Here is a 19,230-nt window from a genome sequence, read left to right on the forward strand (position 1 = left end):
TGGAGATAGGAGCCAGATTGTAGTATGTAGAAAAGTTCATGGGTAAGCATATTACCCAAAGCTTTACCAATTAGAAAACATATGGGCCTCAAGACTGAAAATAGATGCATTAGGCATTTGTATTAAGAAATTTGAAACAGAGCAATAAAATAAAGATATATGGAAAGGATGGAATTAAATTTCTGTGACAAATTAGAAAACAAAAGCAGAATTGATTATTTGTTGAAAAGATAAAATTGGCAAACTTCTAACAAGTCTAATCAAGAAAAAAAGAAAATTAAAAGTTTTTAGAAATTAGAGACAAGCCACAGATGATAATTAAAACTTAGAGAGTACCATGTGCAGTTTTGTACTAATCATCTGAAAATCAGAATAAGATGAATGCTTTTTAAGGTGACATAAATTGGTAAAATGTGAGTCAAAAGGAAGTGGAAAGTGTGAATATACCTAAGGAAGGAAGAAAAGTTATTAAAGAACGTGTTACCAGGCCTAGTTCAGATTATATAGAGAACTTCATTCATACTTAGGAGGAACAGATAATTCTCCAGAACATGAAAAAATATAGAAAGCTTCCCAGTTTGTTTTAGGTAGTATAACACCGACATAAAACCTTTTAAAGATAGTCAGTAGTGAAAACCATAGATCAGTCACTTTTTAAGTTTTAAAACTTCAAAATTCAGCATTTATATATTAAAACCAAGAATGGTTTATTACATGAATATAAGAATATTTCAGTGTTAAGAAATATACTAAGTGAGTATATAAAATAAATTTTATATTCTCATATTTGATTATTTTGGGGAAAATCTTAATAAATAAGTCATTGATGAATACTTCCTTAACCATATAAAGAGAAATAAAACTAACAGCCAATATCATAATTAATATTGACACACTAGTGATTCTTCTATTTAAGTGAAGAACAAGAATGCTTGCCAGTACTTTTAAATAATAACCACGGTAGAAAGACCAGATAAAGAAATGAATTGTAAATATTTTAAAGGAGGAGACATTAGATTATTTATGGATGTTATGATAGTCTATTTTGAAGACCTAGGAGAATCAACTAAAAAGCTGTACAACCAGAAAATGAATTCTAGTGAAGTCGGTGAAAAGATCAATATACAAATGTAATTAATTTTCTTATATACCAGCTCATGAGGTGCTCAATAAATACTGGTAACATGAATGGTTCAGTTCATTTTCTGCTGGCCTATATTCCATCACTATCTTGCCATTAGCTTTAAATCTCTTGCACCCTTGCCATTTTACCACATTCACTTTGCAAAACCACCTTGAATTAATTCAGTTTTTCAATTTTTCCTGAGCTCTGCTAAAGAAAATTACATCATACAGACAGGAGTCACTAAAAATTGTCTCCAACATCAGGAAAGCCCTCCAGGAGGTCCAGCAAATACTGATTGTCCTTTGGCAGCCACTCACATTTACCTTACTTATTTTCACCCATTTCCTCAAATCTACCATACTACCTCCTACTGAAAAAGTGCCAACTCTTGCTAAAACTGGATAATGGACATTAAAAAAAAATCTTTACCAACATGACGAGCAAAAGTGACATTTTGTTGTTTTTCTCATTTGGATTTCTGTGATTCTAGTGAGAATTAACATTTTAAGATATGTTTTTGGCTGTTTGTGAATTGCTTGTTCAAGTCCTTTGCCATTTTCCTATTGGGTTGTCTTGTTCGTTTCTGATATTCTTTATGCATTAAGAATATTAACTCCATCATATATAACAGACATTTTCTCCACGTTATCATTTGCCTTTAAAATTTGCCTGTAGTATTTTCTGACACATCAACTTTTAATTTTTTTATAGTTCAATAGAACTTTTTTTATAGTTGTTTTCCCTTGGGAGCATTCCATGCTTGAAAGTATTCCCACAAGAAAAAACATTTAGAATTTAATATATAATAAAGTTAGCATCTATTAGTGGGGAAATGATAGATTGTTTAATACATTTATTTAGATGTATTTTCTTAGGTGTTTCTATGTTTTCACTTTATTTATTTTTTTAAGCAACAGGGTCTTACTGTTGTTGCCCAGGATCGTAGCTCACTGCAGCCTTGAACTCCTGGGCTCAAGCCATCCTTCTGCCTCAGGCTTCCAAGTAGCTTGGACTATAGGTGCATGCCATCATGCCTAGCTAATTTAAATTTTTTTTTTTTTTTTTTTTTCTGTAGAGACATGGTCTCACTATGTTGCCCAGGCTTGTCTCAAACTACTGGCCTCAGGTGATCCTCCTGCCTCAGCCTCCCAAAGTGCAGGAATTGCAGGTGTGAGCCACCACACCTGGCCCTGGCCCTGGTTTCACTTTTGCAACAAATTTTTAATCTACTGAAGTTTATTATTGTTCAGACTGAAAAGTTAGTATCTTATTCTTTCCCAAGTGGTTATCCATTTATTTTATTTTATTCCCCTAATAGTAAATTTCTATATATTTTATCAGTCATGTAAAAGTTAAAATGAAAGTTGCAGCAAAACAGGAAAACATACAGTTGACTCCTGAGCAACATGGGAGTTACGATGCTGACCCCTGTGAAGTTGAAAAAATCTGCGTGTGACTTTTGACTCTCAAAATGTAACTGCCAATTAGCTTACTATTGACTGGAAGCCTTGCTAATAACATAAGCAGTCAACACATTTTTTGTTGTATGTGTTATATACTGTATTCTTACAATAAAGTAAGCTAGTGAAAGGAAAATGTTATTAAGAAAATCATAAGGGAGAGAAAATATATCTACTATTCATTAAGTGGAAGTGAATCATCATAAAGGTCTTTATCCTCATTGTCTTCACATTGAGTAGGCTGAGGAGGAGGAAGAAGAGAGATTGGTCTTGCTGTCTCAGAGAGTAGCAGAGGGAGAAGACAATCTATGTAAATGTGGACCTTTGTGGTTTCAACATGTGTTGTTTAAGGGTCATCTGTAATGCATAGTAAAAGGCAACTGAAGGATGACATCTTCCAATTAAAACTTTGAACAGAATAGGATGAAAATGAGGGAAGAAAGTAATTGTAATCTGAATTTATTAATTACCAATCAATATTGCAGCTTATGTGAGTTTATAGCAGTGAATGGGCTCTGATCATTATTGTTGTTGTTTTTGTTGTCATTATTACTAGTTGAACCCTGGATGTTTTTCTCAGATGTTAACTGGGCCATATTTAGAGTTATTTTTACATTAGATTGCGACTGTATTATGATTCTCTTTACAACTCATATGTTGCTTGTATCTACAGCCATTTCAGGTTTTTTGCAAGAATATCTTCCTTTCATCAAATTTTAATGTTCCATAATTTTATATTAGTTGTATCTTTTACTTATTCTGCTTCTTGTAAATGATTTCGCTTCCTCTAAAAACACTGTAGCTTTATGAAGAAAACAATATTTATTGTAGAATGTTCTTCATTAGCAAAGCACCCAAGTGGAAATTTTTGTTAATAGAATTTTAAGTGCATAGTATAATTGTTAGAAAGAATAGCTTTTAAAATAAAGGTATAGCCAGAGAGGAATTTTTAAAAATATGATTGCTTTTGTGCTTTTAAAAAGACATACTTGGGAGCTAATTCTTTATCCAGCATGAAAAAAAGAAAATTCAAGGACATAATTTTATTGAAAGATGTACCTTTTCCCTAACAAAGCAGTTTGAAGCACTTGAGTATTCAAGTAGGCATACGTCCTTTCTTATCAAGCTCTCCTGAAATATTCATAACTGCAAATCTAGTGAAGTTTAAAGAGAATATGTATCTATACTGCAAAAGACACAATGTTGTATCAATTTAGGCTAAACTGACATTTTCTAAAATTATTTCTCACTATAGTAATAGTACAGTTCTAATTGCAAGGATATAGCCTGTCTTAAATGAAACCCATATCAAATTAATAGTAGTCAGGATTGATTTGCCCAGTCCTCTGGAGGAAAAAAAACAAACCCCAAATGATTCTTTAAATAAATTGTCATTTAAATTCTAGGATATGGTTACTGCTTTGAATCTCTTTTTACTACTCATAGCATAGTATGTGGGTTAGCAGCTTGGGCATCATATGGGAGCTTACTAGACATGCAAATATCTCAGGTCCTGCTCCAGACCTACTGAATCAAATTATGCATTTTAATAAGATTCCCAGGAGGTTCATGTGCTCATTATAGTTTGAGAGGTGCTGTTCTGGTTGAATAGTTTGAGTTTTACATTATTCCTTACAGATGATTCTGCCAGGAAAAACAAACAAACCAAATTTTTTTTTATCTGAAATGCTTTAATATTGAAAAAAATAAAAGTGTGTAAAATAAGTTATAATTTGAAATTATTTCAAACATGTTAGTTTGTAGTCTTTAATTTTATCTTGGACAATTTTATTGACTTAAAAACTTAAATTCCACATATTGTCAATTACTAGAATGTATGCACTTAGAGCAAAAAGAATGTATATATTTTTATATATATATATACACACACACACTTCTTTTATATATATATACTCCTTTATATATATATATATTTTAAATATATATAGAGAGAGAATGAGGAAATTAGTTTAAAAATATGAGGACTTAGTGTTTGGTTGGCAAATCTTTATTTTTTGAAAGCAAATGGGCGAAGGGCCTTCTAAGAAGCTACACAACAGAAAATTATAGGACCTTAAATGGAAGATAGCTGAAAGAATAACACTAAAGTTGGTAATGGGCTGAAGTTGTAGGAACAGCTTTTGGAATTTTTATGGTGCAACCTTTTTATTTTTCTCTAGTAAAAGTCAGAGCACCTAAACTACAGAAGGGATAAAAAGTAAATAGTCACAAGAAGAATGAGGACTTTTGTGTATAGCTCTACACATTTAAAAAAAGAGAGGTTCTAATATATGGAATATGAAGTTTTCAGTAGCTTAAATGCTTTTTTTAAAAAATTTATTGATTGATTAATTGATTGAGTCGGAGTCTGTCTCTTTCGTCCAGGCTGGAGTTCAGTGGTGTGATCTCGGCTCACTGCAACCTCCTCCTCCTGGGTTCAAGCGATTCTCCTGCCTCAGCCTCCTGAGTAGCTGGGGTTACAGACCTCCACCACCATGTCCAACTAATTTTTGTATTTTTAGTAGAGACAGGGTTTCACCATGTTGGCCAGACTGGCCTTGATTTCCTGGTCTCAAGCAATCCACCCACCTCAGCCTCCCAAAGTGCTGGTATTATAGGCATGAGCCACCATGCCCGGCCTTTAAATGCTTTTAATTGTGAAATTTTTCTGTATACTTCAACTTTGTCACTTAGAAAATATTCAAATTTTGAAATAAGTATTTCATAATAATAAGACTTGATGTTTAGTATGTACAATAATATAAAGAAGAAGAAGAACAAATGAGCTCACTTTTTTTTTTTTTTTGAGACAGAGTCTCACTCTGTCACCAGGCTGGAGTGTAATGCACAATCTTTGCTCACTGCAACCTCTGCCTCCCAGGTTCAAGCGATTCTCCTCCCTCAGCCTCCTGAGTAGCTGGGACTACAGGCATGCACCACCACATCCAGCTAATTTTTGTATTTTTAGTAGAGACGGGGTTTCACCATGTTGGCCAGGATGGTCTCCATCTCTTGACCTTGTGATCCGCCCACCTCAGCCTTCCAAAGTGCTGGGATTATAGGCATGAGCCACTGCACCCAGCCGAGCTTTATTTTTAACTGCAGATATAGTACCCAAGTCTAAAGTATATAGTTAGTTGAATGTTTGTATTTGCATATGCTCATTAATTATCACCCAGATAAGATATAAAACATTTCTGGCACCTCAGAAGGCATCCTCTTTCCCCTTCCCAGTCAATATCTAACCCCAGTGTAAACTGCTGTCTGACTACTGTCTCTTGTTTTCCCTGCTATTAACTTCATGTAACTAGATTCATACAGTGTATAATTTTTGGCCCTGACTTAGCATATCTGTAAGATTCATATATTTTGCATGTTCAGTAGTTCATTTTTTAATTGTTGTATAGTAATTTCGTTAAATATATTCACCACAATTTACTCATTCTGTTACTGAGGAACATTTGGGATGTTTCTAGTTCTTGGATATTGTAAATAAAGCTATTATTAATAGTCTTATACATGTGTTGGTGGACCTAAGTTTTTATTTCTCTTGTATGTATGCCCAGAAATGGAATATCTGGATTATAAGATTGATTAGCTTTACTAGATATTGCTAAGTATTTTTCCAAAGTAATTGTCCTAGATCACTTCACCAGAAATGTGGGAGTTTCAGTTGTTCCACATTCTCTCCAGTACGTGATGTTGTTAGTCTTTTTAATTTTAGCCATTGTAGAAAGTGTGTGGTGGTATTTCATTTGCTTGTAGTTTGCATTTTTCTCAAGATTAATGGTGATGAACAATTTTTCATGTTTATTGGCTGCTGGATGTACTTTCTTTTGAAGTTGTCTTTTAAAGACTGTTGCAGAGAGTCCTTACTGGGTTGTTACCTTTTTCTTATTGACTTGTAAGAGTTTTCAAACATGTGTTTGGATACAAGTCCTTTATGGAATAATAAGCATCACAGATACTTTCTATCACTTTTTGAACTGTCTTTTCACTCTCTTAGTCGTGTATTAGATCAACAGAAATTCTCAATTTTTAATTCAGTCTTGTATAACAAGCTTTTATTTCATGATTAGTTCCTTCTGTGTCCTGTTTAAGAAATCTTTGGCTATCTCAGGGTCATGAGGACATTCTTCTGTATTTTTCTCTAAGAAGCTTGATTATTTTAGCTTCCACATTTAGGCCTTCAATCCATCTCAAATTTTTGAGTATGGTATGAAGGTAGGGGTCAAGTTTTATTTGTGTGTGCGTGTTGTTTAAATTACTTTATTTTCCTTGCTTTCAATTTTTCTTGCCTTTGGCCTTGATCCATGTCGTAATGTCTGGTAAAATATAACTGGATACCTAATACCATGTTCTCATAGTAGGTCTTCAACAGATGTTTGATAGATTGAAAAACTAGAAGAGCCTTAGAAGCTAATCTTCTCAGTCATCTTTGTCCTTAGCTGCATATGTATTTCTTAGGTTACCTGAGACTTTTATGTTTTTTTTCAGTTAAGTTGATATTTAATAATTGGTTGTCTTAGTACCAGTGGTGTAGTTGCAGGTGGTTTTTGTGCTGCGATACAGGTATAGCCTTTCTTAAATTAAAGATTCAGTCTGAGTTTGTTGGGGATACTTATCTCGGGTGAGCAATTGATGGGACTCCACATTAGAAAGGCAATATATAGCTCAAGGAGAAATCCTGGGCTTTGGAGTCTGATAGAGCTGTACTCAAATTCTAACTTTTCCAATCATTATGACTTTCAATAAGTTGTCACTATGTAATTGAGTTTTTACTAAATGTAAAACAAAGAATTATGGCACAGTCAACGTAGATTAACCTGCCCTAGGTCACATAGTCACTAAGGGTGAATATACACCCAGGTCTGCCTAATTGCTAAGCCTGTGCCTACTTCCTGGTGGATGTTCCATACATAATAGTTCCTTTTAACATTTTCCTTTTATTTATTTTTAATTTTTATAAATTTATGAGATACTAATGCAGTCATGTTACATTTATATATTATGTAGTGGTGAAGTCTGGGCTTTTAGTGTAACCATCGCCTGAGTACTGTATATTGCACCCAGTAGGTAATTTCTCATCCCCCATTCCCCTCCCACCCTCCCAACCTATCTGAGTCTCCAGTGTCTATTATTCTACTCTGTGTCCATGGGTACACATTATTTAGCTCCCACTTATAAGAACATGCAATATTTGACTTTGTTTATTAACCTCAGATTATGGCCTGAAGTTCCACTCATGTTGTTGCAAGAGAAATGATTTCATTCTTTTTCATGGCTGAATAGTATTCCATGGTGTGAGTGTATGTGTGTATATATGTGTGTGTATATGTGTGGTGTGTGTGTATATGTGATATGTAACATATATATGTGTGTGTCCACAAATATAACATATATGTGTTATATGTACACACACACCACATTTTCTTTATCCAGTCATCTGTTGAGGGGCACTTAGGTTGATTCCATATCTTTGCTATTGTGCATATTTTCATATGGATATACACTTGATCCAGCACCATTTATTGTAAAGGCCATCCATTCCCACTGCAGTGAAGTGGAAATGGCCATAAATCACATGACCATGTATGTGGATTTGTTTGGTAATTGTGTATTCCATTGATTTATTTTAGATTATTTATTTATTCCATTGATTTTATTTTATTTAGAATCAACTTGTGCATTTTTAAAATAAAAAAGCTTTCTGAGGCTTTGATTAAATCTATAGATCAGTTGAGGAGAAATTAATATCTTAATGATACCAAGATTTCCAATTTATGAATATCGTATATCTCTCCATTTACTTAGGTCTTTAGTTTATCTCACTAACCTTTTATAGTGTTCAGGCCTTGTACATCTTTTGTTAGATTTATTCCCAGATATTGAATGGTTTTTTTGATGCTTTTGAAACTTATTTTTCTTTTTAAATTTTATTTTCCACATATGTATTTCTAGTATAGAGTTGATTTTGATTGTTGATTCTGTTTCCACATACCTTTAAGGCAGTTTGTTTTTGAGTGCAAGAGTAAGCCATTGAAGATTTGGTCTCACATCTTCATTTTTGAAAGCATTTTAAAAATATCATTGGGACTGCTGTATGGAGAATGGAAAGTGGGTATGGATGAGCAAATTTGGAAGAAAGGAGACCACTCAGGAGACTCTTAGAGTAAACCTGGCAAAAGTGGCCTACTATAGAGCAGTAGCATAGGATGGTTTGGAGCATTTGCATTTGGAATATATTTTTAATGGTATAGAGATAATTCAGTAAATTAAATGAGGGAAATGAAGAAAAGAAAAAAATCAATGAATACTTTTCGGTTGTTGATCTGATTAACTGGATAGTATTAATGCTTAAATACCTCCACTTAATGTTTGTAAAACAAAAAGTGATAACTATTGTTCCCACTCCCTTTTGTATTTCATACAAACTCTAAGTTCTTTAGAAGATTTTTCTTTTTTAAATAGGGCAGTGAAGATATTAGCTGGTTCTTTCTTTTCTTTTTTTTTTTTTTTTTGACATTACCTTTTGTTTTTGATGAAAGAAAAATTTTAACCTTACCATGTAATGCTAATTTCTGTCTTTTAAAAAATCTTAACTTATTAAACAGTATATCTAATTTTACACTTTTCTTTAAGATTACATTGGAGCCCATGAGTGGGCTTCTATTAATCTATAATTGTTTCTGTAATTTTCCATGTTTATCTTTTTTTTTTGAAAAACAAATGGTAAACTCAATGATATTCTTAAAGATGTCTGCCTTCCTCCTCCACCTGTAACATGTAAGAATCATCGGTTTGAAAAGTTTAAAGCATATGAGTCACAAGGATATAAAATTAGCTAGCAAAATTTCAATGTAGCAAAACATTTAGGAAGAAAGGATGCTTTATGTAAACTTGAAGAAGGCCTCAAATAGGTTGTAAGATACTGGGGCCATTAGTGCTCATAGACTTCAATGTGGTCATGATCTTAAGAAACAGTTGTTAATAGCACCTTATCATAGATTCCCTACAGAAGAATCTAAGATCTACAGCATCCTCTCTGAAAAAATTAACTTTATAGAATTCAAGTAGAAATATCACCTGTGAAAATCAAAATTAACACTTTGGTGTAGTGGTTATAAGCGTGACCTTTGGAGTCAATGCTTGGGTGAGAGTCTAAGCTCTGCCCCTTCTAAGAACAGTGGGACCTTTGGCAGGTTATTTAATCTGTCCCTCCTTTAGTTTCCTCATATATAAAATTTGATATTATTCCTTCCTCCTCCTTCTCATCAGTCTTGCTCATCTTCTGCAAAAAGGGAATAATATATACGTTAGGTTCATTAGGATTAAATGAAGATCACATGTAAAGTACATGGTACAGTTTTTAGATTATTTTTTCACATTACAAAATACTCATTTTGAAGATAGCAATATAAAGAAAGTTTAAACATGACTATAGGTAACATTCAGCATTTTTAATATTTCAGTCTTTTAAAAATATGAGTGTACACACACCTGTACACATGATGTGCATACAATTTTGTCTTTGTTTTTGTTTTTGAGCTGGAGTCTCACTCTGTGGCCCAGGCTGGAGTGCAGTGGTGCAATCTCACCTCACTACAACCTCCACCTCCTGGGTTCAAGTGATTCTCCAGCCTCAGCCTCCCGAGTGGCTGTGATTACAGGTATGTGCCACCGTGCCCAGCTAATTTTTGTATTTTTAGTAGAGACGGGGTTTTGCCATATTGGCCAGGTTTGTCTTGAACTGCTGACCTCAGGTGATCAGCCCGCCTCGGCCTCCCAAAGTGCTGAGACTACAGGTGTGAGCCACCAAGCCCAGCCCTGATGTGTATCTTGCATTTTTCATTTAACATATTATTGGGGCTTAATAAAATGTTAATTCTTTTTTTTGGAAACATCTTTAATACTGTACTTATGGATCCCATTCTTCCATGCAGAAGCCAGTTTTACATGAATTATTTTGGTTCGTTTTCCCTATTAAATAGCATTTATAATGACAAAACATTCCGTCACAGTACTGTTGGAACATGTCTATTGTCCAGAGGCTTATTAAGAAATGACTTACTGTTTAGTCCCTTGGTATTTCAAAACAATTGATTAAATATATAATGGTATATGTATATGTTTTATGTTGTAACTATGCTGCAGGAACATAAATTGAATGTAAGTGACCATAGTCAACAGTTTTTATTGATATCCATTATGCTTAAAACGTTGTGAAAGATAGAGCAGTTAAGAAGATATGTGCCTGAAATAAGGAGTCTGATCTATTTGAAGTAGACATTCTCACATGTCATTTTAGTAGCCTTGTACTTTGGATTTAAAAACAAGCAAAGATATTTGCTTATTGTCCCTAAGGGAGTATGCTTTGAATATAACCAGTTATTTTGTATCCATTCATTCACATGAACGTGCTTAGGTTAGTGGTACATATCCATGATATAGGTATTTGGAAGTAATGTGGCCATGTTTGCAACAAAGCTTACCTGCCTGAGCAAGTACTTGCATGCCTGCTGTAGATACTCAGCAAAGTGTCATGTGGCCAACGTCAGGTTACAACTCTAGTTAAGATTTTTGAGAGTTTAAGATCATGACAAAAATAGAGGGAAAAGTCAAATATTCAGAATAAGAAAGAGGGAAATCTTTATTTGTAAGGCAAAAGTTCACATTTTCTTCAACTTTCTGTCAGTATGTAAGATTTCTATGAATAGCTCAAGTCCTGGCATAAGTAGCAGTGATAATATTAACACCTCTTTCTCCCAGTCACATCACTCTGAGGATGCATCTGCCACTCACTTACTGGTGCTGACAGGTTTCCAAGGAAGTGGAGTGTGAATAAACTTGGATTTTCTGCACAGCTTAAAGCTTATAGGAATTTCTGTATTATGATTATTGTTTTACATGAAGTTCATACATTGTTTTTTTCTAATGGTTGCTACTACTTGTTTTAGGCTCTCTAAATAACAAGGCCCACTTAATTCTAGTGTTTGGCCTCCACAGCCTTATATGGAGATATGAAAGACATAGTAAAGAGGGTCTCTTCCCTAAGGGAAACTATGGTTAGTATAAAGTAAGTGCAAGAATGCATTGGAGGGACTTCAAAGGAAGTATAGACTTGGCCGGGTGCGGTGGCTCACGCCTGTAATCCCAGCACTTTGGGAGGCCAAGGCGGGCGGATCACGAGGTCAGGAGATCAAGACCATCCTGGCTAACAAGGTGAAACCCCGTCTCTACTAAAAATACAAAAAAATTAACCAGGCATGGTGGCAGGCGCCTGTAGTCCCAGCTACTCGGGAGGCCGAGGCAGGAGAATGGCATGAACCCGGGAGGTGGAGCTTGCAGTGAGCCGAGATCATGCCACTGCACTCCAGCCTAGGCAACACAGTGAGACTCCGTCTCAAAAAAAAAAAAAAGAAATATAGACTTGTCTCTTACAAAGTTTAACCATTAGAAGTGAATTTTACAAAATGAAACTAAAATGACAAAAGTGAGGTGTTTCTCCTCAGATTTTCTTTCTGTTATTCTGCTACAGGATTTTATAGTCACAAAGTTTGTTTATCTGAAAAACTGCCATAATTTTCACTTAGCTTTAGAAGTGTGGTTCTTACCTTGTTGCCGATCTAATGGATGTGTGTAAAAGCACCTCATAGAATGGCAGTTTGTTGAATGACTTGAGTTCAAGTAGCATTCACTTGCAATGATTTACCATCAACTCTAACTATGGCAAAGTGTGACTTTAGCCTTAAATTTAAACTCCTTAAAGACCTTATTTCAAGGGAGAAAAAAATTTCCTTTCAACTTTCTCCTATCAGTGTGTAAATTTTACATCATTGGTCTTCTGTTTTGTTTGGCAATTAAAAATCTCTTGTGTTAATTTTTGAAAGTTTTTTTGTTTAAGATTTATTGCTTCCAAGTGCAACAAAAATAAAAATAAATAAATGGGACCTAATTAAACTAAAATGCTTCTGTATAGCCAAAGAAATAACGATCAGAGGAAACACACAGCCCACAGAGAAAATATTTACAAACTACGTATCCGAAAAAGGACTGATATCCAGAATACAAGGAACACAAACAAATCAGCAAGAAAAAAACAAATAATCCCATCAAAAAGTGGGCAAATGAGATGAACAGCCATTTCTCAAAAGAAGATATACAGATGACTAACAAACATATGAAAAAATGCTCAACATCACTAATCAAGGAAATGCAAATTAAAACCACAGTGAGACACCACCTTACTCCTGTAAGAATGGCCATTTTTAAAAAGTGGAAAAAAAAAAAACCATATTGGTGTGGATATGGTGAAAGGGAATGCTTACATACTGCTGGTGGGAATGTAAATTAGTACAACCTCTATGGAAAACAGTAGGAAGATTTCTTAAAGAACTAAAAGATCTACCATTCAATCCAGCAATCCCGCTACTGGGTATCTACCCAAAAGAATAGAAGTCATTATATCAAAAAAGACACTTGCACACGTATGTTTATTGCAGCACGGTTGCAGTTGTAAAGATATGGAACCAGCCTAAGTGCCCATCAACCAATCAGTCGATAAAGAAGTTGCAACAACTTGAATGGAGCAGGAGGCCATTATTCTAAGTGAAGCAACTCAGGAATAGGAAACCAAAAACTGTATGTTCTTACTTATAAGTGGGAGCTAAGCTATGGGTACACAAAGGCACACAGAGTGATATAATGTACTATGGAGACTCAGAAGGGGGAGAGGATGAGTGAAGGATAAAAAATTACATATTGGGCACGATATACACTACTTGGATGATGGGTGCACTAAAATCTCAGACTTCGCCACAGTACAATCATCCATGTAACCAGAAACCACTTGTACACCAAAAGCTATTAAAATTAAAAAAAAAATTTTTTAAGATTTATTGCTTCCAAAAGACACTATATACTCACTGTCTCTCTATTTCTATATGTATATGTATATATGTACACACACACACACATACTATATATTATAGTTTATAACTTAGAAGAGAAAATTACACATTAAACATTTAGGTTCTTAATCATACAAGGTTTATAGTTCTACTAGAGCTGTACTCCTCATCTAGCTTCCCTGGAGGATTTGTTAGATTTTTTTTTTCTGTTTATGAAAGGTATTGGGAACTGACACATAATGTGTTTGCTCTGGTTTCTATAGCTGTCTATTTCTATATTATAGCTATTAGAATGCTAGCAGGTCTTTCTGATTTGTTCTAAGCTAAAGATTCCACTGAAAAAATTTTTGAGTATCTTCTGTTCAGTTTATATTTCTTATGTATATGCATGCACATATATGGAATAGCTTTATATTTAGATTTTTGGAATTATGAGTATGTTGATTTCTATTAAATGTATATTTATTTTAAAAACAAATGGAAACACAAAGAAGAAAATAACACTCCTCTACATCCTGTCACCCTGAATTAACTGTTATTAACTGCTTGGTAGTTGGTAGTTTCTTTTAGGGGGCAGAGAGAGATCACTCTATTAATTTTGTAAAACTGATATGCATATATTTATACATAATTTAAACTATGGAGAAGAGCACAAAGATGAAAATTTTTAAGAAACCCTCTTCTTGGAAATAACATTAGTTAACTTTATTATAATCAGTTTAACAACAGTCTAGATATCATTTTAAGTAGGAGTGATAAATAGAATACTTTTGTGAAGATAAGATCATATTCTGGAGGTTTTTTTTTAAGTTCACATTTATTTGAATTTAATGAAAGAAAAGGAGACAAAACTGAAGAAACTGTGGAACTTGAAATATGTATCTCTTCACCCAAGAAATATTTTCCTTCAATTTTGTAAGTTTTGGCTTTATGTGTTTTGGGGCTTTTTTGTTGGGTGCATATATATTTATAATTATTTTATTTTCTTGATGGATTGACCCTTTTATCATTATCAGATATCCTTTATTTCTAGTAATAATTTTTGTTTTAAAGTCTGTTTTGTCTGATATTAGTGTAGCTAATTTAATCTAGCTTTCTTTCAGTTATTGTTTGCAAGGTATATCTTTTTATATCCTTGTATATATCCTTGTACATCTAATTTATTTTTGTCTTAAAAGTGTGTCTGTTGAAGTTGGCATATAGTTGGTACATGGTGTGGTTTTCCAAATTAATCTGCTAGTCTGTGCTTTTTGATTGTCATGTTTAATCCATTTACACTTAATTTAATTGAGGGTAGAGTAGAATTTATGTCTGCAATTTTTCCTTTTGTTTTCTGTATGTCTTAAATGATTTTTTTTCTCTGTGTCCCTGTTACTTCTTTTACATTGAGTAGATATTTTCTAGTCTACTAATTTAATTCCCTTATTTAAACATATATGTATGTGGGTATAGGGTTAGTTATATTTCCTGAGTGGTGCCCTGGGATACAATTAGCATCTTAATTTATAACAACATACTTTGAATAGTATACAAAAATTTTGCTCCTATATAGCTCCATTCTCCTCTTCCTTTATGCCCTTATTAATACAGTTAAATCTTATTACATTGTATGCCCATCAACATAGACTTATAATTGTTGCCTCATGCAGTTTTCTTTTAAATTAGAGTTATGAACAAAAATACATTAAAACTGTCTTTTATAGTTATCTTTGTTGGAGCCTTGACCAGTGCTCTGTTTCTTTATGTGGATCAAGTTACTTTCTAGTGTCCAGTTTTCCTTAGTATGTCTTGTAGGGCAGGTATGCTAGTGAAGAATTTTTGCCTTTATGGAGTGTCTTAATTTCTCCTTTATTCTTGAAGAATAGTTTTGCTGAATTTGAAATACTTGGTTGAGAGTTTATTTCAGCCTGTGAATATGTCATCCAATATGCAGGCTTCTGGCCTGCATGTTTTCTGGTAAGAAATCAGCTATTGATCTTGTCAAAAATCCTTGTTCATAGTGAGTTATTTCTTTTTAGTTGCTTTCAGGATTATCTGTCTTTTGACAGTTTGATTATGACGTGTTGCTGTAGGTCTCTTGAGTTTATCCTTCTTGGGGGTCAGTTAGCTTCTTGGATGTTGATTAATATTTTTTAAAATCAAAATTGGTAAGCTTTCTGTCATTGTTTCTTCACTGCCTTTTTTTCTTTGTTCTTTCCTTCTGGGATTCCCCTTTATACTTACATTGTTAAATGGTGTCTTATCTCTGATGTTCTGTTCATTTTTTCAAATTCTTTTTCTTTCTGTTTGTCAGACTCGATAATCTTTAAGTTCCTATCTTTAAGTTCACTGAGTATTTATTCCACCTGCTTAAATCTGCTGTAAGGCCAAGCACAGCAGTTCACACCTGTAATCATAGCATTTTGGGAGGCTAAGGCAGGAGGATCACTTGAGCCCAGGAGTTTGAGACAGCCTGGGCAACATAGCAAGACTACCATCTCTACAAAAAAGAAAATTAGCCAGGCTTGTTGGCATGTGCCTGTAGTCCTAGCTGTTAATACTTGGGAGACTGAGGTGGGATGATCACTCAAGCATGCAGTGAGCTGTGATTGCACCACTGCACTTTATCCTGAGTGACAGAGAAAGACCCTGTCAAAAAACAAAAAACAAAAACAAAAACCCTATAGTTAATTTTTCATTTCAGTTATGTACTTTTTGACTCCAGAATTTCTCTTTGGTTATATTTTATTATTCCTCTCTCTTTATTGATATTCTCTATTTGGTGAGACATTGTTTTCATACTTTAGTTCTTCAGACGTGATTTTCTTCAGTCTTTGAACATATCTAAAATAGCTTGTTTAAAGTCTTTGTCTAGTAAATCTAACATCTGGACTTCAGAGAATGTTTCTATTGAGGTGTTTTTCTGTGCATACTGTGCATGGACTGTATTTTCTTGTTTGTTTGCATGTTTTATGTTTTTTTGTTCTTGTTTTTATGAAGGAGAGAGTATTTTTGGACATACTTACTTTGCTATTCCTGGTGATGTCACTTAGGTATTAACTTTCTACATGAAACAATCTTATAATAAATGCCGATATTTGAAAATTCTTACACCTTTCTGCCTACCTGCCACTAGGATGTAGTCTCTTACATTGTCTTCTAAGTGCTATTTTTTAAAAATTTACAAAATATTACTTTATTAACATTGTAAGTATTCTGAAAATATTTTTAAAGAAATTCATAGGCACTTCTTTTTATGTATCATGGTGCCACCAAATAAGGATAGTGAACTTGGCATACCTTCTACTTAGTAAGTGCAAGGCGTGTTACTCAGCCATGCAACAATCTCATTTAATATTTACAGAGTCTCTCTGAAGCTCTGAAAAGTTAAGTAACTTGCTGAAGATTACACAACTAGTAAGTGATAGATCCAAGATTTGAACTTCATGTGTTTAACTCTAGAGCCCAAGATATTAATGGTAATGTTATACTGTTTCTGTGAAGTGATTTTCAAAATGTGGGACCCATGGATTACCTTCTTGAGAGACTCCTAGGGTGCTTGTTGAACTGTCAATTCCTGAACCCCTAACCTATACATATTGAACTAAAATCTCTGAGATTTGGGCCTGAGAGTAGGTGACATTTCTCAATTATATTATAGTTGGGATAGTGCTGGTCTATGGACTGCTTTTTTCTTATGATTTGGGCTAAAAAATAAAACAGTAGGCCATTTTAAATCCATATTAAAATGTAATTCTACAATTCAATTGAACACTAACATTTCAAATTAATTTTTTGAATTTTAGAGTACAAGGTGACATATTCTGAGATAATCTGACAAAGAACTTTTCTCTCACTTTGTGTGCTGTTAATATAGTTCAAAGTAAGCTATTGATAAATTATAGGTTTCTAATGTGTGAGTCTGTGCTTTATAACTTTTACATTTTTTTTACTATGAACTTACATTTATACATTAAAATTTAGTGGAAAAAATATAAGGAGTGGGTAAATCATCTCTTGTTTTAGATTGAACTCCCACCACCTGATCTTGGACCAAGTTCTGCACTAAATCAGACACTCATGTTGCTGCGTGAAGTTTTAGCATCTCACGATTCTTCAGTTGTACCATTAGATGCTCGTCAAGCTGATTTTGTGCAGGTATGTTATAAATTCATTTTTAATGATTGTTTTTTGCTCTTCTATTGTACACTCTGTTTCAATTCTGGAATTTTGTAATTCATATACTTCGACAGTCCCTTTCTTACTGTTGATTTTCCATCAAATATTAAACCAGTTATCATAACTTAAAAAGCATTGATTTATGTTTAATCTTTTCCTACGTGCTTCTATAAATTGGCTTCCTTCCAATTAGTTTGGCATTAAGTATCATTAACCCAAGACCATATCAGTGATTGAGAAATAAAGAATTCATTTTATTTTTCATTTGTAGGTTTTATCATGTGTCTTGGATCCTCTCCTACAGATGTGTACTGTATCAGCCAGCAATTTAGGCACAGCTGACATGGCCACTTTCATGGTCAATTCACTGTATATGATGAAGACAACATTAGCTCTATTTGAATTCACTGACAGACGTCTGGAAATGCTCCAGTTTCAGGTAAATTTTTCTATAAAATGACTATTTACTATGATTGAATCTTTTTCTCTATGTGATAGCTTTAAGTTATTGGCTTAACTAATTTTAATGACCTAATTCCTATAGATCCCTTCATATCATCTGATGAAAGGACACACATGCACATACACAACACACACACACACACACACACACACACAAATTCAGTATTTCAGTTTTCAGCTTTAGAGAACCAGAATGTGTAATGTTTAAAATATTTGATTCATACCATAATATGTGATAGTAGATTGAAGCTTTTCTGATTAATTTGAACAGTTATTCTGTATGTGGATTTTAGTTTCTGAACTGTGAATAATATGCTATATTTTTCAAGCTGCATAGTTAATAATGCAAAATGTGTTACAGAGGACAGATATATTTTTATCTATGTGTAAACCAGTGTTAGGCAAAACATTACAAATTGCTATACCAATCACTTGAGTTCTTGAGTCCTATAAAGCAAATGGTTATCACTTAAGAGTGTATATGATGACTAAAACAAAGCCAGTTGTAAAATTTAGTAGATAGTTGGATTCCAATTTTAAGCAGTGATTATTGGTAAATATACTGTTTTTTAAAAAAAAACTCTGAATGTTCTGTGCTATCACACATATATCAACAGTTTGACAGTGGGTATAGGAATGAGTTTCGATATATCAAAATTTATATTTTCTAATTTTTAATTTTTTCTTTTAAATAAATATATCAGAATTTTCCATATTTGTGGTTTAAAGTCAAATAATTCTACAGAACTTCTTATGAAAAGCCACCAGTGTACCATCCTCTCCACCCCCAACATCTCTTTCTCATTTCTCCCTCAAAAGCACAATTTCTTTCAGTTTTTATAGTTGCTTCTTTTGGTATTTATATTTGTAATTCTAAACACTTACGTGTATTGCTACTTATAGATTTTTTTTAGTTTTATATCTAATGTATTAAATTAGATATAATCTAATACATTGTGAAATGAAGTGAACAATGAAAATTTAGTTATCTACTGCCACTCCCCCAACCCCCCTGGATAAGAATATGGTCATACTTAGAGTTTTCCCATCCTCCCAATGTAGCTATATTATGAATTTTGGTTAGATCAATGTTTTGTTAAATTATTATTACTAT

The 19,230-nt window shown here is 33.5% G+C and overlaps 1 protein-coding gene across 4 annotated transcripts in view; it reads left to right on the forward strand.

Moving 5' to 3' along the window:
- Nucleotides 1-19,230, forward strand: part of COG6 (component of oligomeric golgi complex 6) — a 141,435-nt gene that overhangs the window by 47,222 nt on the left and 74,983 nt on the right. For all 4 annotated transcript variants that reach the window (XM_054446212.2, XM_054446208.2, XM_054446209.2 and 1 more), the window contains exons 14-15: nt 17,502-17,633; nt 17,926-18,093. In XM_054446212.2, the coding sequence (XP_054302187.2) occupies nt 17,502-17,633; nt 17,926-18,093 (300 nt within the window). The remainder of the gene's footprint in view (nt 1-17,501; nt 17,634-17,925; nt 18,094-19,230) is intronic.

This window comes from Pongo pygmaeus, chromosome 14 (genome assembly GCF_028885625.2).
Source record: "Pongo pygmaeus isolate AG05252 chromosome 14, NHGRI_mPonPyg2-v2.0_pri, whole genome shotgun sequence".
Classification (NCBI taxonomy): Eukaryota; Metazoa; Chordata; class Mammalia; order Primates; family Hominidae; genus Pongo; species Pongo pygmaeus.